Genomic DNA, 23,983 nt, shown 5'->3' on the forward strand with positions numbered 1-23,983 from the left:
GGCAAATTCAAAAAACTGACAGCATTCAAAACAGCCAAACTTAGTGTTTTGAATGCTTTTCAGTGCCAAGGAGGGGTTTGAGGTCTTTTAGACCCCCAGATCCCTCCACAAGGAGTACCTGTAAAAAAAAAGAATAAAAAATGTCCAAAAATAGCGGCAGATACCGATATCCGATGACCAAAATATAGGTATCGGCATTAAAAAAAAAAAACGATAATCGGTCGATCACTAGTGTATACCCCCTGGGACTGCCTATAGGCGTAGTCAAGGTTTTTCCTGCCTTGTGTCCTACTACTGTAGGGGGCAGTATAATTCAATGGTTAAGAAAAATTAGGAGCTGTGTCCGTCAATGAACAAAAGAGAAACAACAGTTTATAATGCAGTCTGGTATCTTTAAAATGAAACTACAGGTTGGCTTACACAAAAGACAAATTTTTATCTCATTAACTGAGGTAGCTACAAGCAATTTAGAGGTCTTACTGTAGCATCTCCATCGGATGGGGTCCTGGATTTCTCCTCTGATAGCAGCACTCGTAGCACCTCCTTCCATCCAATCTCCTTTGTCTGATTTGCATTTTCCTTCTCCTTCTTCTCGGCAGTTCCTTTAGAGTCTGCACAAACCATAGTGACCCATGGACACCAACTTCTGTGCTGATTCAGTGGATCAAAGCAGCTCTTGGGAGAAGAATCCTGGACAGAAAACAAACTAGTTTTCATTCAGTTTTCAACTGCAGGGTGAAAAAAATACATGTATAACATGATGGAATTGAAACAAAAAGATCATCATATAGATCACCCTGGCAAAGAGGTTTCATAACTTACTATACTGCTCCTGGAGCAGAGCCTGGGACGTTTGGCTTTACGATGAGGACTGGACTGGAATTCAGATGTCACTCCTGGGTTGTCCCCATGTCCCATGCTGCGGGTCACAGGCCGGCTCCGCACAGCATCTGATTCTGATGATCCTGTAGAGCTTCCACTGAGTGGTTGGGTGGTAGTTGCCATAGGACTCTAACAATATTAAAACATTAGGAGATCAAGCATTTATAAGCTGTGTGTTTATTTATCTTGTTATTTAACTTGTTTATTTAGCTGGATAAAACCATTATGCAAAGAGATACGGTACATATAACATTTGCAATGTGGTTCTATCCAGACCTGAGCAAATGTAGGGACCAACTTTAAATCTACATATGCCAAAAAAAAAAAAATGCAGTGATACAAGTTAAAGAAAATCTGTGATCATAGCATACACTTTCAATATATAACATCAGCATTGTAATAGCAATACAAACAATAGTTATTAATGACAATCCAATATAGGCTTTAAAGGAGTACTGCCAAAGCTCGTTTGGCTGTACTTTTATGGATCACAGGAGTGCAGTTCGTTCTGCATTCCTGGGACCCATTTTCAGCAGAGAGTGGTCTGAAGTCTGTCCTCTGCTGATGTCACAGTGTCGGTCCAGGCTGGCCGCTCTCGCCCCCTCCACAGCCCAACGCTCCAGTGAGAGAGGAGGGGGCAGAGCAGAGAGCTGCTGACTGACAGTCAGAAACTCTCTGCTCGGGGAGCTGTGAGAACCGAGGGATCGGTGGTGTTCAAGGCCCTGAGGAACAGATTCAGCATCAGACTGATGCTGCATCCACCTAGGTAAGTATGAATAAATAAATAAAAAAAAAAAATCTCTTTTAAGAATGAAAATCCCCCTTTAAGTTGTAAGTATTGCCTGTCTTCTGGCCATCTTTTTCTACATTTTCCTGGTTTCCCTACAGGCTTTGCTCTGCTGTTTACTTTCAATTTCTAAGGACTACATACCCTATGGAACTTTTCTGCCTTTAACCAGTGGTTCCTGATCTGACTCCACCTCCTGAAATTGCTCCTTTTAGCAGCTCTGTAGTTCAGAAGGCAGGCTTTGTGAAATGTGTTCCATAACAGTGCCTACTCACAGGGCAAAGTGAATGTGTCACAGAATTCAAGTAGTAAATATATGGGGAAGGTCAGTTTTTGTGCAGCCCTCATGGCACCTGCAGATGCTAATCTGTTTCCATATTGCCCTGTTATAGCTATGGTTTATATTAGTCTAATGTAATATGTTTCAGTCATTGAATTTTTCCTGAAGCATGTTGCCAATATCCAACAACTCATATAGCATTTTTTACAATTTCTGACAGTCTCCTGCAGTATATCTACAGTCTGTTCTTCACTTGTATCAGGTCTGCAGTCACTGACCATCTCCTGTGCCATATCCATAGTCTCTGACCATCTCTTGTACCATATCCTCAGTCTCTGACTGTCTCTTGTATCATGCCCATAGTATTGTACAGACTTGACTGTATCCTGTTGCATGTCTGCTGTCTCACTGAATATTCACAGAATTGTATGCGTGAAGCCTTTTGGTAATGTAGAGGGGCGCATTTGGGGCCGCTCATATCAAAAAAGTTGATCACCACTGGTTTAAATCAATAGGCGTAGTCTAGAAATAACTGAAATACAACGTGGACATGAATATATGATTTTTGACAGGGGGTATTAGTATATTATTTTTGTATACCTGTTCAAGATCTCTGCTTCTAGTGACTCTTCTGTTGGGAGATACCACTCCCAAAGGTGTCCGATCAGCCTGACCCTCTCCTGGAGATACAGGAGTACTAGGCGGTCCAAATGAACTGTCCAAATCCACAGACTCCAGCTGCTGGAAGCTCCATAATCCAATCTTCCTCATACAGCGGGGACAACTTATGATTGACAGAGGTAAAGATCCAGATGAAGGGCTGAAAAACAATGAGCAAATTGACAGGAAATCAGTTCACACACAATAAAGCATTAGAATATGAAACGGTTTTGAAACTTATTTAATTTAAGTTGGTTTTAAGAACACACCTTTTTATACCCAGTGATATCACTATGCAATGCAGAGAGATCCAGGATGGTGGAAGAGATTATTAGGGTGCTGTAAAAAGTTTCCTGCCTCAGTACTACCTCCTTTCAAGAGCCCTCAAACCTGATGCAAGCAGCATGCTGACTATAGGGAGGAGTTAAGCAAATTTGAAAATGCCTTGTTAGTGGATGTCAATCTGGAGGAGCCCGAGTTCTTTTTTTCTGCATTTGCACACAGGCTACCCTAGGCAACAGCTACACATGATGCTGAGCCTCCATGATTGGGAGATATGAAATCCAATGAATAAAAGGGAGGAAAGACCTGGATGATGGTAGACATTGCTGGATGTCCTCCAGCCAGGAAATGAGGCAGGTTCTATCTGAAAGAATCTTCTAATGCACACTGTGAGAAGCTCAGTTTGCAGTGAAATCAGAATAAGCAATTTAATATACCACTACGCAAGACTGAAGGGAAGGCTGGAGTTCAGCTTTATATCAACTGACAAATTACTGACCTATTTAAACCCATGAAACCTTGTTTTCCAGTTTGCTAACATTAGTACAGATCTCTAATAATTAGAGAAGCAAGAGGCATTAGTTTGTGGATACAAGTTAGAATTTCTAGGATTTATTAGTCTGATTGAGCATTTGCAGATATCTATATGGTGTCCATGGTACACAGCTCTCATATTTTTTAATTCCCTGTGCCAACTTTCTAATCTGTTCTCTCTCAATCTGCAGAGGTATAAAAAAGGTCCACATCCTTAAGGGCATTGTGGAACACATTAGAGGACACAGCACAGCACCATTTTAGTCCTAGATGTCAGGGAGAACCCTGTGGATATCAGCAATTAGTGCTAAGAGCATGCCAGGGCACACAAGACCACAGTCTTTTTAAAGTGGCTCACCCTCTTCAATGGATTCTCCCTTCTCATTGGTTGGTCCAGCCAGTAAGCTTATGAGGAGAGAGAGGGGAGCGTTTCCAAGCCATGGCTCTGTTTGTGAATGGATATGCAAAGCAATGGCTCAGGAGCGAGCCTGATTGGGTGCCCCCAGAGCAAGCTGCTTGTTCTGGGGGCACTTGGCAGAAGGGAAGGGCCAGGAGTGCCGGCGGGGGACCCTGAAAAGAAGAGAATTGGGGCTGCTCTGTTCAAAACCACTGTATAGAGAAGATAAATATAATTATGTTAAAAAAAACATTGCCTTTAATATCACTTTAAAGGCTTCAAGTGCCAGCTAGACAATTTTTTTTAGAGACCAAATTCTTTATTTGTAACCAAAGTAAAATATCTCCTGTGATAAAGTTAACCAGAAATGGAACCTGTTGTGCTTTGAAACTGTAAATATGTAAAAAAAAAAAAAAAAAAAAGTGACCTAACTATTCTTTTAACTTGGCATTTAGATATAAGGAAGACAACTTTTTTCAACAAACCTTTTGTTCCATCCACAAAGAGCTACAATACAGGCAGAGATGTGGACTTGCAGAGTGTCACTGGGCAAGCTGTTTGCAGCATTCGGTCTTCCTTCTACAGGTCTTAGTTCATCCTCAATCAACCGCAGGAGTAGACTTACAGTATCTTCACTGAGATCCTGACAAATCGAAAAGTACAAAAGGGCAACCCCTCATAAATAAATATCATGAAGGATGAACTACTACCCATCTTCAAGAAGAGGACCATAGCTTCACGCGATTTACAATCCATTAGCAGCTGTTATAAGATAATTTAACAAGTGTTTTATACAAGGTCAAGTAGATACTGTATATTGACATGTATCTGTGGTTATGCAATTAAAATCTGTCATACAAGTGTAAAGTTACATTTGGTAAACAAACTATTTCCATAAATAATAATGCCATACAGATATATATATATATATATATTAAAAAAATACCAATTATAAACAGTTAGTGTTAGTACCGGACTTTGACGTGGTGTCAGACTTTTGTAATCCTCTTTACATAAGAACTCTGGGGGAAGGCTGGGAGAATGTGGAGAAACACTAGGAGCAAACCAGGTTTTCTGCATGTAAATATGATAAGAAATGTGCCAACAGGAGGAGACAGCAGGAGGGAGGGAAGGTGACCTTGATTTGTCATTAAGGAACATACAGGGGAAATAATGACAGCAACACCCTGTAAAAAGGCTTTCACTAAGGATTGAGAGGCAAGTAGTCATTAAATACAAATCATTAGGGCCTAGTACACACGGGCCAAACGTCGGGTGGCCTCTTTTGAACCGACTGACATTCAGCTCATGTGTACTAAGCCGGAGAGTATGTGTGATGTCAGCAGGACTAGTAAGACGGGTGACACCACTGCTAGAGATTATAAATTATGCTTTAATCTTTTACCCTCGATGTAAGTTATATTTCTTTTAATACATTTTTTGGCTGATTTACACAAAACTTCTCCCTGTTTCATATATCTGATCTCGGCTTTTGAATTATCTTCATCTGTGGTCACTCCCTCTTAAGCGGCTTTGACCTCTGTAATAGGGATCCATTGTGTTCGGTAAGAGGCCAATTTATCTGGTTGAAGGAGCACCTTTTTTCAATTTGAGAGCACTGGTGAACACAGTGCACATCTCAAGTGAAAAAAGTGCATACATATTGAGTATTCCACTCTGTCACGAAGTTGTGGACCTAATAATGGCATTTTTTACTTACTAGTAAAATCCATTTCTCTGATGTTTGAAGGACACAGCTTCTGATTCCCATAACCATTGGGTTATACTGCCCCTTATAGGAGTAGGACACTAGGCAGAACAAAAGTCTGGCTATGCCCATGGGCAGTCCCAGGGGGCATACTCCTTCTCTCTGCAATAGGAACTCAGTTTAGTTACAAGCAGTGTCAGAAGAATTACAAATCCACAGAGGGGTGGGTGCTGTGTCCGTTAATGAACATCAGAGAAATGGATTTTACAGAAAGTAAAAAATCCCATTTTCTCTTTCATTCATTGACGGACACAGCTCCTGATCTCTATAACCGTGGGGACGTCCCAAAGCAGTGTTAAACATGAGGGGTGGGAAACAGCAAAACAATTCCCAAGGCTAAACAGTAGCCAACCAGGCAACAGGAGTTCAACCAAAAATGCAGCCCACCCGAAAAAAACAATACACCCTCAAAGAGGATCAGGTCCTCTCAACAGCAACCTGCAAAACCTTGCAGCAAAAAGAAGCATCCACAGATGCCAACACATCCACCTTTTTAAACTTTGTGAAAATGTGCACCGACGATCAGGTGGCCGCCTTACAAACTGGCGTCACTGATGCCTGAAGACGGAAGGCCCAGAAGGCACTAAACACCCTAGTAGAGTGCGCCTTAACGTGGAAAGGAGGAACCTGACCCTTGATGGAATAGGCCTGAAACACTGTGTCTGATCCATCTGGAAATGGTCTCAGAGGAAGCGAACAACCCTTTATAAGGCCCATCCGTGAGCACAAATAGTGAGTCTGACTTCCTGAAAGACTCCGTAGCTGCCAGGTACACCCTAATTGCCCAGACCACATCCAAGGCATGCAAGGCAATTCCCTTCAGATGTTTAGGCCTGGGACACAGGGAAGGCAACACAATGATATAATTCAAATGAAAAATCAGAGATAACCTTTGGAAGGAATGACGGACAGGGGCGAAGTACCACCTTATCTCTGTGAATCACCAGGTAAGGTGAATGACAGGATAATGCCGCCAGTTTCGACACTCTGCGTGCAGAGGTGATAGCCACCAAAAAGGCCACCTTCAGGGACAGCGTAAGCATGAGAATCTCCTGAAGATGCTCAAAGGGAGGCTTCTGGAGGGCCAAAAGCACCAAATTGAGGTCCCAAGGAGGCTACAGAGACTGCACTGGAGGAACCAAAATGTCAGACACCCTGAAGAAAGCTACGCACCAGGGAGTGTGTTGCCAGAGGTTGTTGGAAGAGGACCGCCAAAGCCGACACCTGACCATTGATGGTAGTCAAGGCCAATTACTGTTCAACCCCCCCTTGAAGGAAGGTCAAGACCTGAGCCACCGAGAAGAAGCGAGGAAGAACCCCAAGAGACTAACACCACGCAAAGTACGTCTTCCACGTACGATGGTAGATCTTGCTAGAGGTCGATTTCCTAGCTTTCAACAGTGTAGGAATCTCAGACTCCGATAAACCCCCTATCCTTCTGGACCTGACGTTCATCAGCCAAGCCATCAAGGCCAGCAACTGTAAAGCAGGATGGAAGATCGTTCCTTGGGATAGCAGATCCTCTCTGAGAGGAAACCGCTAAGGAACATCGGCGACCAGCCGCAGCTTACCAAGCCCGGCGAGGCCAGTGCGGAGCCACTAAGATGACCGGAATCCTTTCTGCCTTGATCCTGCATAGAAGCCTTGGCAGAAGCTTGAGAGGAGGGAAGGCATGAATCAGATACTGACCCCACGGACAACCAGTGCGTCTGTGGCATCTGCGAGAGGATCCCTTTAATGAGCCACAAACCTCTGCACCTTTCTGTGGAGCCGAGAAGCCAACAGACCCACCTCGGGGGTGCCCCACCAGGGACACAGCTGATGAAGACCTCTGGATGAAAGGACTACTCACTGTGGTCCAATGCCTGCCGACTGAGGTAATCCACCTGCCAAGTTTCCACCCTGGGAATACGTATGGTGGAGAGGGTTGGAACGAACCGTTCTGTCCACGTTAGAATTCCGGCTACCTCCAGAGAGACCAGGACACTTCTTAAGCCCTCTTGGTGATTGACATAAGCCACGGCCATGCCATTGTCCAATTAAATGTGCACTGGGCAACCCTGAAGACGATCCGTCCAATCAACCAGACACATTCTGATTGCTTAGAGTTCCAAGACATTGATCGGGAGTCTGGACTTTTCCAGCATTCAGACCTCCTGAGCAGAATGCTTGCCGAGGACGCCTCCGCACCCGGACAGGCTGGAATGCGTGGTGACCACTGTCCAATACAAGGGGAGGAAGGAATTTCCCAGCCGAAGCACCAGAGAACAAAGCCACAGTATCAGGGACTCCTTCATGTCCTAATTTCCCAGAGATTGCAGAGTCTTGTCCCATTTGGTCAGAATTTCCCTCGTATCGAACTGTGCAAACAGAACTGCCTCGAAAGTAGACACCATCAGGCCCAGCACCCGCATGCAAGTCCAGAGAGATGACTATTTGTTGGACAGCAGGAGGCGAATTGCAGTGAGGAAGGAACACTCTGGTTATATCAGAGTCCAGAATTAGGCCTTGATAGTCCAGCTTTGTGGCTGGAACCAGAGAAGACTTCTAAAAATTCAGAATCCAGCCGGACTTCCACAGAGTTCATATTGTGATCTCCAGGTTTTCCACCAGAGCAGAGGGAGACTCCGCTCGCAGAAGGAAATCGTCCAAGTAGCCCAGTACTGCAGATGCGAGACCAATGCCACAAATTGATAAACGCTCCTCTCCCTCAGCAAACCGGAGGAACCGCTGGTGACTGGCACATATTGGAATGTGAAGGTAGGCATCCTTGATATTGATAGAGGCGAGGAAATCCCCCTGACGCAGGGATGCCGCCACCATTCGAATGGGCTCCATTCTGAACTTCTGTACCCACACAAAGCAGTTTAGCGCCTTGAGGTCCAGGAACAGACGCACTTTGCATTCCTTCCTGGAAACTGTGAACCAGTTTGAGTAAAAACCCTGAAAATGTTCCAAGGTCAGAACCGGGACAATCACCCCTTAAAGGAAAAGGTCTTGTACCGCCCCAAACAGACCCTGTAAGCGGTCCGAGGACAGGAGCAAGCTGGAAGGAAAAAACTTTGCCTGGGAACAAGAGAGAAACTTGATCTTGTAGCTGGACCAAATGACTTTGTGGACCCACTTGTCTTGCACCTTGGAAGTCCATGAGTCCAGAAACCAGCGAAGACGTCCCCCCATCCCCGATACGGGTGAGAGTCCCCGCGTCTAGGGAAGCCCGATCTTGGCTTGCCAGACCAGGTTCGTTTGAGTCCTCCAGAAGAAGCCCTGAAAGGCTTTGAGCCCTTGTCAGTCGACCCTGGGGGGATGAAAAAACTTCTTATTAGCATGAGAAGGAAGTCCCACGTCTATGACAAGGTTCCTTGCCCTTAGTAGCATGCAGAAGAAAAATACTCTTCTCCCCTGTGAGACCTTTAATGATGTCCTTGAAAAGAAGATCAGTTAAGACCTTTTTTGAAGTCTGATTCGCAGACCAGCACTTGAGCCAAAAAATACGCCGAAAGACCACTGCCAAAACAGAGAGGTGAGCCACCAGGGGAGCCGCATCCAAAGAGTCATCACAGATAAACTGCAGCCCCTGGACCAGCTGGTCCGCCAGCTTGGCAAAGGCAGGGGGGAGCTGTTCCCCCTCCAAGTCACGGTGTAGGAGCTTAGCCTACTTGGTCAGAGTTTGCAACACTAGGGCAATGGTGAATACCGGCCTCATCGCCGAACCAGCCAGAGTGTACATAATGCGGGCCACAGCCTCTGCCTTCTGGTCAGCTGGATCCTTTAAGGCTGGGGAATCTTCAACCGGAATCATGGTTGTCCTGTTTAATCTGGAAACCGGAGGGTCAACCACTGGCGCCTCAGTCCACTTAAGAAGGGACTCCTCATAGGGGTAACACCTAGTTAAAGCGGTTGTAAACCCTATAAAAAAAAAAAAAAATAAAAAAAAAAAAACCTGCAAGACAAAGGCATAATGAGCTAGTATGCATCGCATACTAGCCCATTATGTGTAACTTACCTTAAAACGAAGCCCCGACACGGACCCCCGGACATCGATGCGGGCGCTGCCATGATCCCTCGTCGTCTCTTCCGGTTTCGGCGGCTCCGGCGCGCTGATTGGCCGGAAGAGACGGCTCCGGACGCTGATTGGCCGGAGCCGTGATGACGTCACTGATTTTTCCGGCAAGCTCCCGGCAACTTAATTGAAGGTCCCCCGGACCTTCAGAGCGCATGCGTCGCTCGCGCGAGCGGCTGCATGCACTGTAAATATCTCCTAAACCGTGCCGGTTTAGGAGATATTATTTGTACCTACAGGTAAGCCTTATTATAGGCTTACCTGTAGGTAAAAGTGTCAAAAAGCGGGATACTACCGCTTTAAGTGCTTAGGGACCCCCACGGGATGCTTTGGTCGTCCCCACTCTTTAGCGACAATTCTGTCAAAATAGGCAGGGAAAGGAAACACCTTTTCCGTTTTGGATGGCTTGTGAGTGCCAAAGGGCACCTGCGCCTTCATCGCAGCTTCAGCTGCATCCTCCATCTTCAGGGTCTCACGCATAGATACAATCAGAGCATCCACCAGTGCCTTTTCGTGCGCGGTTGCAGACGTGAAGGAATCATCCTCCCTATCAGAGGATTTGGGGCGCATGGTTGCAGACTCAGCAGGGTGACCCACGTCCGCATCAGATTCAGGATCTGATGAGACAGATGAGGCAAGGAAAGGCGGGGGGGGGCACTTTTTGCTAGCCAAACAACGGCAAGCCACCTCCATCCGGGACACAAGGGACTCCGCCATCAGTGCATGGATGGATGGTTGGGACCCAGAGGGTCCCGAATCATCAGAGAGGGGATCAGGTGGGGAAATGTGCTCCAAAGACTCCATGAGCCACCAGGGAGATCCCACAAAAAGTGTAAAACGCTGCTAAGGGACAACCCCCACCCCGCTGACAGCACCACCAGGTCACCAGGCACATAGCACCAAGAGATCCTCAGCAGAGAGGGAGAGGACCCCACCAGACTCACCATCCAGCATCAACAGACACCTGCAGCCACCCGGAGAATCTGCACTACATGTGTGGCGATCAGGAAGTAAAATGATCCATGAGACAGCTCCAGGGGCTCCCACTGCCGAAATAGCCACCCACAGGGCTCCACTGTCATGGCTGCTGCTATTTCCAATAACAAACCACAAGAAAATGGATGCCGGACTACACAAACATGGCTGCCGTGTATAGAAACACAGGCTACAACAAAATGGCGGCACCACAAAGCTTACAGGGACCCAGGAGGGAGACAAGGCCTCAAGCACAGATCAAGGCAGGACGGAGGGGGGGGGGGGGATGTGCTGGCTGGAGCTCCCATCAGTTACAGCCCCCTCCGCACAATCGATCTTCTGGTCCCTGGCGGTGCACCCCTGTCCCCCATCGCCAGTTAGTGCCCTGCCCCCATCCCAGGAAAGTGGCAAGACCACCCAAATAGCCCCGGCGCGAAGGGGGACAGGCATGATCCTTTATATTTGCCTTGTTCTTTTCCATTTTAAATGGTAAAGTATATGTAAACCCTCACCTTGTAAAACAACGCATTCAGTTTAAAATAGAAATGAAAGGCAAAACATTGGCATATATATATATTTATATTAGAGCTGGACGATTCTGGATAAAATGAGAATCACAATTTCTTTGCTTAGAATAAAGATCACCATTCTCGGCATAACATCTTTTACATTCTACAAAAAAAATTGGACAAGAAATGGAACAAGTGGCGCAAGCTGTTATCACTACATAAAATGGTAGTCCATATAATAGCACATCAAGGCTATGATAAAGTCTTAAGGTGAGATGAGGAAACAGTCTGAATGCTCAGGGCCAGCCTGTTGGGGAGCAGAAGCGATCTCCAAACATGCAGCAAACAAAAGAGAAAACAGGCGCCTCTGAGTTAAGACTGCAATTTAATATGGCAAACAAGTAATAAAAACTTACATCAAGGTAAGTATAAGCAGACAAGATGGGTCCTTCCGATGTCCATGTGGAGTTTCCTTCCGCAGCTCAGTTTCAGGGTCTTGGCAATCTTCTTATAGCTCTTTATGTAGAGCAACAATTCTTTTTTTCAGATCCTCAGAGAGTTCTTTGCTGTGAGGGGCCATGTTGAACTTCCAGTGACCAGTATGAGAGAGTGAGAGCAATAACACAAAATTTAACACACCTGCTCTCCATTCACAACTGAGACCTTGTAACACTAACGAGTCACATGACACCGGGGAGGGAAAATGGCTAATTGGGCCCAATTTGGACATGTTCACTTAGGGGTGTACTCACTTTTGTTGCCAGCGGTTTAGACATTAATGGCTGTGTTTTGAGTTATTTAGAGGGGACAGCATTTACACTGTTATACAAGCTGTACACTCACTGCTTTACATTTTAGCAAAGTGTCATTTCTTCAGTGTTGTCACATGAAAAGATATAATAAAATATTAGAAAAAATGTGAGGAGTGTACTGACTTTTTTTGACATACTTTATATATATAATAAGTATTACAAAGAGAATATATGCTTTATTAACCTAGGGGGTGTCCAAATAAATTTACAAAATTGTGCCAAAATTGGCTGGTCAAGCCAGGATTAACTCCAGTACAATTATTTAGGGATAGGCTGCTGGGGTGAAGCACATACATACATACACTACCGTTCAAAAATTTGCGGTCACCCAGACTATTTCATATTTTCCATGAAAATTCACTTTTATTCTTTAAATGAGTTGCAAAATGAATAGATTCAAGACATTGGGGGGAGTCAAGACATTGACGAGGTTAGAAATAATGATTTTATTTGAAACAATAATTTTGTCCTTCAAACTTTGCTTTCATCAAAGAATTCTCTATTTCCAGCAATTACAGCCTTGCAGACCTTTGGCATTCTACTTATCAAATTGTTGAGGTAATCTGAAGAATTTCATCCCATGCTTCCTGAAGCATCTCCCACAAGTTAGATTGGCTTGGTTACACTTCTTACGTACCATATGGTCAAGCTGCTCCCACAACAGCTCAATAGGGTTGAGATCTGGTGAATGCGCTGGCCAGTCCATTAAAGACAGAATACCAGCTGACTGCTTCTTCCCTAAATAGTTCTTGCATAGTTTAGAGGTGTGCTTTGGGTCATTGTCCTGTTGTAGGAGGAAATTGGCTCCAATCAAGTGCTGTCCACAAAGTATGGCATGGCGTTGCAAAATGGAGTGATAGCCTTCCTTATTCAAAATCCCTTTTACCTTGTACAAATCTCCCACTTTAACAGCACCAAAGCAGCCCCAGACCATCACATTACCCACACCATGCTTGACAGATGGCGTCAGGCACTCCTCCAGCATCCGTTCACTTGTTCTGCGTCTCACAAATGTTCTTCTGTGTGATCCAAACACCTCAAACTTAGATTCGTCTGTCCATTACACTTTTTTCAATCTTCCTCTGTCCAATGTCTGTGTTCTTTTGCCCATCTTAATATTTTCCTTTTATTGGACAGTCTTAGATATGGCTTTTTCGTTGCCACTCTGCCTAGAAGGCCAGCATCCCAGAGTTGCCTCTTCACTGTGGACATTGAGACTGGCGTTTTGCGGGTACCATTTAATTAAGCTGCCAGTTGAGGACCTGTGAGGCATCCATTTCTCAAACTAGAGACTCAATTGTACTTGTCCTCTTGCTTAGTTGTGCAGCGGGGCCTCCCACTTCTATTCTGGTTAGAGCCCGTTAGTGCTATTCTCTGAAGGGAGTAGTACAAACCGTTGCAGGGAATCTTCAGTTTTTTGGCAATTTCTCGCATGGAATAGCCTTCATTTCTCAGAACAAGAATAAACTATTGAATTTCAGAAGAAAGTTCTCTTTTTCTGGCCATTTTAAGAGTATAATCAAACCCACAAATGCTGATGCTCCAGATACTCAACTAGCTCAAAGGAAGGCCAGTTTATAACGTCTCTAATCAGCACAACAGTTTTCAGCTGTGCTAACATAATTGCACAAGGGTTTTGTAATCATCAATTAGCCTTTTAACACGATTAGCTAACACAATGTACCATTAGAACACAGGAGTGATGGTTGCTGGAAATGGGCCTCTGTACACCTATGTAGATATTCCATTAAAAATCAGCCGTTTCCAGCTAGAATAGTCCATTTACCACATTAACAATGTCTAGACTGTATTTCTGATTAATTTAATGTCATCTTCACTGAAATAAACAGTGCTTTTTCTCTTTCGTTGACACAGCTCCAGAATCTTAACCATCGGGATGGGATGTCCCAAAGCAGTGTTAAACAGGAGGGGTGGGAAAAACACAGCAGAAAAAAATCCTGAAAGGCTAAACCAAGCCAACTAGGTAACATGGAGCTCAACCAGGAACAACTGGAGCTCACCTGAAAACAATACGCCCTTAAAGAGGACCAGGTCCTCTCAAACAGCGGCCTGCAAAACCTTGCAGCCAAAAGCAGCATCCGCAGATGCCAGTACATCCACTTTATAAAATCTCATAAAAGTGTGCACAGACGACCAGGTGGCACCCTTGCAAACCTGTATCACTGATACCTGATGGCAGAAAGCCCAAGAGGCACTAAGCACCCATGTAAAAAAGCGCCTTAACAGGGAACGGAGGAACCCGACCCTTGATGGAATAGGCCTGCACCACCATCTGTCTTGTCCACCTGGAAATGGTCATGGCAGACGCGATCAACCCTTAGCGAGGTCCATCCATAAGGACAAAAAGTAAGGCGGATTTCCTAAACAACTTGGTTGCCGCACCCCGAGCGCCTGACCCACATCCAGAGAGTGCAAGGCAATCCCACTAGGATGTTTAGACCAGGGCCGGCCTGACCATTGGGCACACCGGGCATTGTCCCGGTGGGCCGCGGGGCTGCTCTCACTCAGGCTGCTCAAGTGCTCATCAGTCATCACAGATACAGTAGAAGAAGTTCCCTCACTGCGGCCGCCGGCCGGTGTACTTGCCAGGCCAGCTACACCGGCTCCACGGCCAATCAGCCTTCTGCTCAGGGGGGGTGTGAGTCACACCCCCCTGAGCAGAAGTCTGATTGGCCGCGGAGCCGGCCCGGAAGTCAAGTAGTGAGTGTGTAACTGCGGGTTCCGATTCCGAACTTTCCCGCGGCCGCCGATGTCCTGCCCGGCGCGGCCAGCATGATTGAAGCTGCAGATGGGAGCTCCTTCGGTTCAGTCCGACTCCGGGCTGCTCGCGGGGGGGGGGGGGGGGGGGGGGCGGCGGGGAGAGAAGGTAAGTGCCCGCAGTGCAGCCTGTGCAGCCTGTGCAGCCCTGGCCGTGTGTCCTAAATAGGAGGAGGGGGATGGGGTTGCTCGGCTGCATATAGAGGATTTGATCTTGATGTTTCCCTATTCCGGCTCATGCTGCCGCTGGATGGATGGATGATTCTCCTCCTCCCTTCTGCGGCTGCTCTATATGCAGCTGAGCCGTCCCATCCCCCTCCTATTCAACTTCTTTTACTGCCCCCCCCATGCTCTTAGACCCCCTCCCCCAGTGATCTTAGCCCCCCCATGCTCTTTAGCCCCCCCCCCCTGCTCTTTAGCACCCCCGCTGCTCTTTAGCCCCCCCGCTGCTCTTTAGCCCCCCCCTGTGCTCTTTAGCCCCCCTGTGCTCTTTTACTGCGCCCCCCCATACTCTTTAGCCACCCCCCCTGCCCTTCAGCTCCTCCAGTGCTATCTGCTTTCCCTGTGCTCTCCGGCCCCCCTAGTGTCCTATCTTCTATCATGTCTGCAGTCTCTGACCTTCTCTTGTATCACGTATGCAGTCTCTGACCGTCTCCTGTATCACGTCTGCAGTCTCTGACCGTCTCCTGTATCACGTCTGCAGTCTTTGACCGTCTCCTGTATCACGTCTGCAGTCTCTGACCGTCTCCTGTATCACGTCTGCAGTCTCTGACCGTCTCCTGCATCATGTCCGCAGTCTCTGACCGTCTCCTGCATCATGTCCGCAGTCTCTGACCATCTCCTGCATCATGTCCGCAGTCTCTGACCATCTCCTGCATCATGTCCGCAGTCTCGGACCATCTCCTGCATCATGTCCACAGTCTCTGACCATCTCCTGCATCATGTCCTCAGTCTCTGACCATCTCCTGCATCATGTCCTCAGTCTCTGACCGTCTCCTGCATCATGTCCGCAGTCTCTGACCATCTCCTGTATCATGTCCGCAGTCTCTGACCATCTCCTGCATCATGTCCGCAGTCTCCGACCATCTCCTGCATCATGTCCGCAGTCTCTGACCATCTCCTGTATCATGTCCTCAGTCTCGGACCATCTCCTGTATCATGTCCTCTGTCTCAGACCATCTCCTGTATCATGTCCTCTGTCTCAGACTATCTCTTGTATCAGGTCCGTAGTCTCTGACCATCTCTTGTATCATGTTTGCAGTCTCTGACCATCTCCTGTACTAGGACCACTCTGCAGCCACACCGCACAGCACACCCAAGGTAAGTGGAGGACTGGAGAGAGGAGTGACTTCTACTTAGGGATTTATTTTGCAGATAGGCTGGGCTGGCACTGGCAGCAACAATTTTATTCAAAGAAATCAGGATTTTTTCTGCAAATAGGCTGGCACTGGCAGCAACAATTTAAATCAAATCAGGATTTCTTTTGCAAATAGGCTGGCCTGGCACTGGCAACCAGGCATAGTACTAGTCTAGTACTATGCCTGCCAGTGCCTTGTCTGATCTGATGATGTCACTGCCAGGCTATTTGCAGAAGAAATCCTTATTTTTCCTCATTTTTTGATCATGTGTCATGATGACATTGGTTTTGGTAATTGTCTGACTCTGATGCCAGCCTATTTGCAGAAGAAATCCTGATTTGAATAAAATTGTTGCTGCCAGTGCCAGCCTACCAGGGGCTGATCTGAGGTGTAAAGGTGCAGGAATTGGGGCTGATCTGAGGTGTGAAGGTGCAGGAATTGGCGCTGATCTGAGGTGTGATAGTGCAGGAATTGGGGTGATCTGAGGTGGGATAGTGCAGGAATTGGGGTGATCTGAGGTGTGGTAGTGCAGGAATTGGGGCTGATCTGATGTGTGAAGGTGCAGGAATTGGGGTGATCTGATGTGTGAAGGTGCAGGAATTGGGGTGATCTGAGGAGTGAAGGTGCAGGAATTGGGGTGATCTGATTTGTGAAGGTGCAAAGCTCACTTGATTTCTTACTATTATTCAAGCGGTTTACAGAAGTTACTTTATATGAAGCTGACAGTTGTTTTTTATGTATCTGGCACTCCTAATTTCTTTGAAAACATTTTTCGGCACACTGTGCCCAAAAAGGTTGTCTACCCCTTGATTAGAGTAACCCTCATCTTGTGCTGCTTCATACTATTTTTAGGACTCAACCATCAAAACAGGATTTAAAGTAAGACAAAAAAAAACAGCATCATATGGCAGCTCTGCTCTAAATTGGACCCAGTCTGTCAGATTAAACTAAAAAAGGAACCGTAATCGAATCCACACATCCTGGAACATTAAATCCTGTCATCAACCATCCCGACGAACTCCACGCCCAGTCACCCCCCCTAGCGGGCTGCTCAGTCCATAATGCCCGGGCCTATTTTTTGTCCCAGTCCGGGCCTGGTTTAGACTTAGGGCACAGGAAAGGCAACACAATGTCTTCATTCAAATGGAAACCAGAAACAACCTTAGGAAGGAAAGACTGACAAGGGTGAAGCACCACTTTAGCTCTGTGAGCCACCAGGTAAGGTGAACGACAAGACAACGCCACCAGCTCAGACACCCTGCATGCAGAAGTAATAGCCATCAAGAAGGCTACCTTCTGGGACAATGTAAGCAGAGGAAGCTCTTGAATATTTTTTAAAGGCGGCTAACTGTACTGGAGAACCGACAGCACCACATTGAGATCCCACGGAGGAAACGGAGACCGTACTGAGGGAGCCAAGGGGCGAACCCCCTAAAGAATGTGTAGCCAAAGGACGGTAAAAAGACCGCAAGGCCGAAAACTGGCCCTTGACGGTACCGTACCCAAGGCCAGGCGCTGCTTAACACCTTGTTGGAGGAATGACAAAATTCGAGCCACCGAAAGGGAATGGGGGATGATCCCCAAGAGACTCACACCACGCAATGTAAGTCTTCCAGGCGTGATGGTAAATGTTCATAGGAGGTAGATTTTCTAGCTTTTAACAGCGTGGGAATCACCGACTCAGACAACCCCCTATCCTTCAGCACCTGGTTTTAAAAAGCCAAGCCGTTAAAGCAGGATGGAAGATTGGCCCTTGGGCCAATAGATCTTCTCTGAGAGGAAGTCTCCAAGGGGCATAAGCAACCGGCCGTACCAGATTGGTGTACCAAGACCGGCGAGGCCAGTCTGGAGCCACTAGGATGACCAGATCCCTTGTGCCTCGATCCTTCGCAGAAGACTTGGCAGACGTTTTAGCGGGGGAAAGGTGTATATCAGATGATACTGGCCCCAAGGAGCCACCAGAGCGTCTGTGGCGTCGGCCAGAGGATCCAGAGCCCTTGCCTCAATTCTATGTACCTTTCTGTTGAGACAAGAGGCCAACAGGTCCACCTCGGAAGTTCCCCACCAGAGTCACAGCTGAACCTTAGAACGCAGGCTACCTCCCGAGCTGCCAGGACACTTCTTGTGCCCCCCTGGTGATTGACATACGCCACGGCTGTGGCATTGTCCCATTGAATCTTTACTGGGAACCCCTAAAGGCGATTTGTCCAATGGGCCAGAGAAATCTTATCGCCCGAAGTTCCAGTATATTGAGCGGTAGTCTTGACTCCTCCAGAGTTCAGACCCCTTGAGCACATCCATGCCCAAAATGCCTCCCCACCCAGACAGGCTGGAAACCGTGGAGACCACCGTCAGTACAGGGGAAGGAAGGATTTGCCCTGTCGAAGCGCCGGAGAGCAAAGCCACCATACCAGGGACCCTCTCGTATCCCAGCTCAACTGGATCAGATTGTCTAGAGACTGTGGATTCTTGTTCCACTTGGCAAGAATCTCTTTTTGCAGAGGTCTGGAACTGTGCAAACGGAACCACCTCGAAGGGAGACACCATCAGGCACAGCACCCACATGCAAGTCCTGAAAGATTAAATTTTAAACCGAACTCCTGCAGAGTCTGTACAGTAATTTCCAGGTTGTCCTTTAGAGCAGTCAGAGACTCTGCTCACAGAAGAAGAGTGTCCAGGTGCCCAGTACCGCAATCCCCCGCTGCCGCTACAATGACGACATTGTGGCCAACACTTTAGTGAATACCTGAAGAGCTGAGGCGAGATCAAAGAGTAATGCCATGAATTGATATTGCTCCTCGTCCACGGCAAAGAGGAGGAAACGCTGATGACTGACATATATTGGAATATGAAGGTATACGCCCTTTGATGTGGGGATACCACTACCGCATTAATGGACTCCATTCGGAACTTCTGTACCCGCACAAAGTGGTTCAAAGCCTTGCCTTCCTTCCTGGGAAATGTAAACAGGTTTGACTAGAAACCTTGAAAACGTTCCAGTTTTGAAACAGGAACATCCACCCCATGTAGTAGAAAGTCTTGCACTGCTCCGAAGAGACCCCGCCGGCGGTCTGGCGGAGGTTGGAAGGAAAGAACCTCACTGGAGGAGAAGACTGAAACTCGATCTTGTAGCCAGACCGAATCAGCTCGTGGATCCCCGTCTTGAATCAGGGAGGTCCATGGTCCGCAAAGAAGCGAAAACATCCTACCACCTCAGACATGGGTGAGGGCGCCCCTTCAGGCAGAAGAGGGCTTGTCTGCAGGTGGAAGAACCCACTCTCGGCTTACCAGACCAGGTCCCCTGGGATCCTTTGGAGGAGGGTCCTGACAGACTTAGATCCTTTGTCTTAATATCCTGAGAGACGAAAAGGCCGCATATGACCCGAGGAAAAAAATGGCCCACGTCTGCAACGAGACTCCCTGCCCCTGGCAGCCTGTGGAACAAGAGTAATCTTTTCCCCTTAAGACCCTTAATGAAATCATCCATATCATGCGCCGAAAAACCACTGCTGTCACGGACAGCCTAGAAACGAAGGGAGCCGCATCCAGAAAGTCATCACAGACAAACTGCAACCCCTAGACCAACTGGTCCGCTAGCACCGCAAGGGCAGGGGGAAACTGTTCCTCCTCCAGATCCTGGTGCAAAAGCTTTCACCACTCTGTTAAAGTCTGGGACACCAATGCTATGGTGAACACCGGCCCAAGGACTGAACCGGCCACAAAAACACGTGTCAGACCAAAGTTTTGGCTCTCCTGTCAAAGGGGTCTTTAAAAGCCGGAGACTCCTCCACAGGATTAGAGTGGATTTATTTAGCCTGGAACCTGAGAATCCACCACAGGTGGGACTGTCCACAATTTTTTTTTTTTTTTTTAACAGGGGCTCTTCAAAGGGATACTGTCTAGCGAAACGCTTAGGCACCGACCTATTGCGTTTAGGTCACTGACTCGTGACAGTTTTGTCAAAATAGGTGGGAAAAGGGAATACTACTACTAACTACTCCTGTAGGTGGCAGCAAAACCCAATGGTTAAGGAGATTCTGGAGCAGTTTTTCCGTCAATGAACGAAAGAGAAATGTGGAAAATTTCAAAGGGTAATAATAATTTTTCAAGGGGTGTGTGTGTGTGTTCAGTAATTCAATTCAAAAAGTGAAACTCATTTTATATAGACGCATTACACACAGAGTGATATATTTCTTTCTTTTAATTTTGATGATTATGGCTTACAGCTAGTGAAAACCCAAAATTCAGTATCTTAGAAAATTAGACTATATAGGACCAATTAAAAAAAATATTTTTAATACAGAAATGTTGGCTTATTGAAAATAATGTCCATGTACAGTACAGTATGCACTCAATACTTGGTCAGGGTTCCTTTTGCATGAATTACAGCACCAATACGGCGTGGCATGGAGGCGATCAGCTTGTGGCACTGCTGAGGTGTTATGGAAGCACAGGTTTCTTTAATAGCGGCTTTCAGCTCATCTGCATTGTCGGGCCTGGTGTCTCATCTTCCTATTGACAATACCACACAGATTCTCTATGAGGTTTAGGTCAGGCGAGTTTGCTGGCCATTCAAGCACAGCGATACCATGATTATTAAACCAGGTATTGGTACTTTTGGCAGTGTGGGCAGGTGCCAAGACCTGTTGAAAAATAAAATCAGCATCTCCCTAAAGCTGGTCAGCAGAGGGAAGCATGAAGTGCTCTAGAATTTCCCGGTAGAAGGCTGCGCTGACTTTGGACTTGATAAAACACAGTAGACCAACACCAGCAGATGACATTGCTCCCCAAATCATCATGGACTGTGGAAAACTTTGCATTTCATTTTAAAATCAAGGTCCCCGAGTCTGGAGGAAGGGTGGAGAGGCACAGATTTTAAGTTGCATGAGGTCCAGTGTGAAGTTTCCACAGTCAGTGATGATTTGGGGAGCCATGTCATCTGCTGGTGTTGGTTCACTGTGTTTTATCAAGTCCAAAGACAGTGCAGCCATCTACCAGGAAATTCTAGAGGACTGCATGCTTCCCTCTGCTGACCAGCTTTATGGAGATGCTGATTTCATTTTCCAGCAGGACATGGCACCTGCCCACACTGCCAAAAGTACCAATACCTGGTTTAATAATCATATCACTGTGCTTGAAGTATATCACTGTGTGTGTAACCCATCAATATAAAATATATGAGTTTCACTTTTTGTATAGAATTACTGAAATAAATCACTTTTTGATGATATTCTAATTTTATGAGATGTACACCTATACAACAAATAAAAATACCTTTTCACATTACCTCTGTTCTCAGCTGCTGCAGGAGCTCGGGGACTATAAACAGCAACACACTGATCTTTCCAGGGAATGGCTGTGCAGGGGTTGGGGGGGGGGGGGGGGGGAGTTGTCAGCACAAGCCTGATCATTGGAGGTGAGCAGGCACAAGCCTGATCTTTGGATTAGCTCCCAGCACAGACAGAAAACTGACCACGCTGTTCTGTCATGCCTAGTGTGGTAAGCTTTTAGCAGGGAGACTGGCAGAAACAGCAGGGATTTCACACAAAGGAATACAATGAGAACAAGATGCTTTTTCATATAGGTACATGGTACAGCTAGCGCATATCAGAAATATGAAGTTTTGGGTTTACATATTCTTTAACCACTTGCCGCCCGCCCGCCGTCAATTGACAGCGGAGCGGTGCGACCATTATCCTGGGAAGACGTCATATGACATGATCCCAGGAAACAGGGCAGGCGCGCGATCGTGTGCGCGCCGCCCTGCACTGCCGCTGTCGGGGTGTCCCCGGGACACCCCCCGTCACCGGCAGGGGGGAAACAGCCAATGGGCATGGCTGTTTCCCACGTGATCGACTGTGTTCCAATGACACAGCCGATCACAATAGAGGAGCCCGGTAGATGACCGCGCATGCGCGATCGGGAGTGCGCAGCGCGGTCATGTCGGTGGAGCTGTGTTCCGTAGGAACACAGCTGTCACCGGCAGTAGTAAACAGTCACTGACAGTGACTGTTTACTATGTGATCGGCTGTGAATCCATTCACAGCCAATCACAAAATGTAAACAAAGAGCAGTAACTCACTGTTACTAGCTCTTCTACCCTCATACAGCTTCCAGTGTGAGGACAGCAGAGCTAGAAACAGTGAGTTACTGCTCTGTGCACCTGCAAAAGTAAAAATCACACAAATAAATGTCCCCACACAGTCCTCAGCCCCCCCAATGTCACCTGTCACCCAACAGTCACCTCATCAGTGCCCAGAAATTGACATCCATAAGGCTACGTTCACATGTGAGCGTAGCGATCGCGGGCAGAATCACCGCGATTCTGCCCGCGATCCGGAAATCATTGCAAATTGCGGGACGCCTGTGCGTTGCCCGTTTTTTGCAATAGCACCCCAAACGCTGTGCAATGTTGCAGCGATTTCCACCTGTCGAATCGCGGTAACATGGCGCAAACAACGCATGACGCCAAAAAAAAGGTACAAGAGCTTCTTTGGGGCGTCATGCGTTGTTTGCGTGATGTTACCTCGATTCGGCAGGCGGAAATCGCTGCAACATCGCACAGCGTTTGGGGTGCTATTGCAAATCACGGGCAACGCACAGGCGTCCCGCCATTTGCAATGATTTCTGGATCGCGGGCATCAATCATCGTCACTTGTCACCTCATCAATCATCGTCACCTGTCACCTCATCAGTCATCGTCACCTGTCACCCCATCAGTCATCGTCACCTGTCACCCCATCAGTCATCGTCACCTGTCACCCCATCAGTCATCGTCACCTGTCACCCCATCAGTCATCGTCACCTGTCACCCCATCAGTCATCGTCACCTGTCACCCCATCAGTCATCGTCACCTGTTTGCCATATACATGCAATCACTTACTGACCGCCTAACGACTATATGCGTCGGCCATTAAAAGCTAAATACTGGGGTTATGGCAGCAGATAGCCCCCATAACCCCGGTGTTTTTTTGAAATGGCGGGCGGTCGGCTTTCAGATAAGGGTGGTTCCAGTGGCGGATTCGCCACGGAATTACCCTTACGGTGCAGGGGAAAAGGTGCCCCCCCTCCTGCCGCGTCCCAGACGTTTTCCCAGCTTACCGGACCGGCCGGCAGCGGGGAAAACTATCCTGTCTCGGATCCTCAGAGACAGGAAGTCCAGTGAGGGCAAGATAGCCCTCACTCGACTCTATGGTCTTGGAGGACCGGAGCTACGTCAAAAGACGTTGCCTAGCAACCGGTTTAAAGGGCCGCTTTTTTTTTTCTTTTTTTTTTTTCCTCTTTCAACAATTTTTTTTTTTTTTTTTCTTTATTAGTGTAGTTGTGAGGTCTTTTTGACCCCAGATCTCACAATAAAGAGGACCTGTCATGCCTATTTCTATTACAAGGGATGTTTACATTCCTTGTAATAGGAATAAAAATGATCAAAACATTTTTTTTTTTAAACTGTGTAAAAATAAAAAAATAATAAATAAAATAAATAGGAAAAAAAAATAAAAATTAAAGCGCCCTGTCCCCGTTAGCTCGCGCGCAGAAGCAAACGCATACGTAAGTCCCGCCCACATATGTAAACGGTGTTCAATCCATACATGTGAGGTATCGCCGCGATCGTTAGAGCGAGAGAAATAATTTGAGCCATAGACCTCCTCTGTAACACTAAGCTAGTAGCATGCAGAAATTTTTAAAATGTTGCCTATTGGGATTTTTAAGTACCAATGTTTGGCGCCATTCTGTGAGCATGCGCAATTTTGAAGCATGACATGTTGGGTATCTAATTACTCGGCGTAACATTATCTTTCACATTATGGAAAAAAATTGGGCTAAATTTACTGTTTTCTTATTTTTTAGTTCAAAAAAGTGAATTTTTTTAAAAAAAAAAATCGCATTTGGAAGACTG

The 23,983-nt window shown here is 46.8% G+C and overlaps 1 protein-coding gene across 1 annotated transcript in view; it reads right to left on the reverse strand.

The window, feature by feature from the left end:
• Nucleotides 1–23,983, reverse strand: part of ZC3HC1 (zinc finger C3HC-type containing 1) — a 76,802-nt gene that overhangs the window by 8,687 nt on the left and 44,132 nt on the right. Inside the window, exons 6-9 of the mRNA XM_082256828.1 lie at nt 4,308–4,465; nt 2,550–2,769; nt 823–1,011; nt 481–690 (exon numbers count right to left, since the gene is read on the reverse strand). Coding sequence (XP_082112954.1) covers nt 481–690; nt 823–1,011; nt 2,550–2,769; nt 4,308–4,465 — 777 coding nt within the window. The remainder of the gene's footprint in view (nt 1–480; nt 691–822; nt 1,012–2,549; nt 2,770–4,307; nt 4,466–23,983) is intronic.

The sequence above is a fragment of the Pelophylax lessonae genome (genome assembly GCF_965119305.1).
Source record: "Pelophylax lessonae genome assembly, chromosome: 4".
NCBI classification, from domain to species: domain Eukaryota; kingdom Metazoa; phylum Chordata; class Amphibia; order Anura; family Ranidae; genus Pelophylax; species Pelophylax lessonae.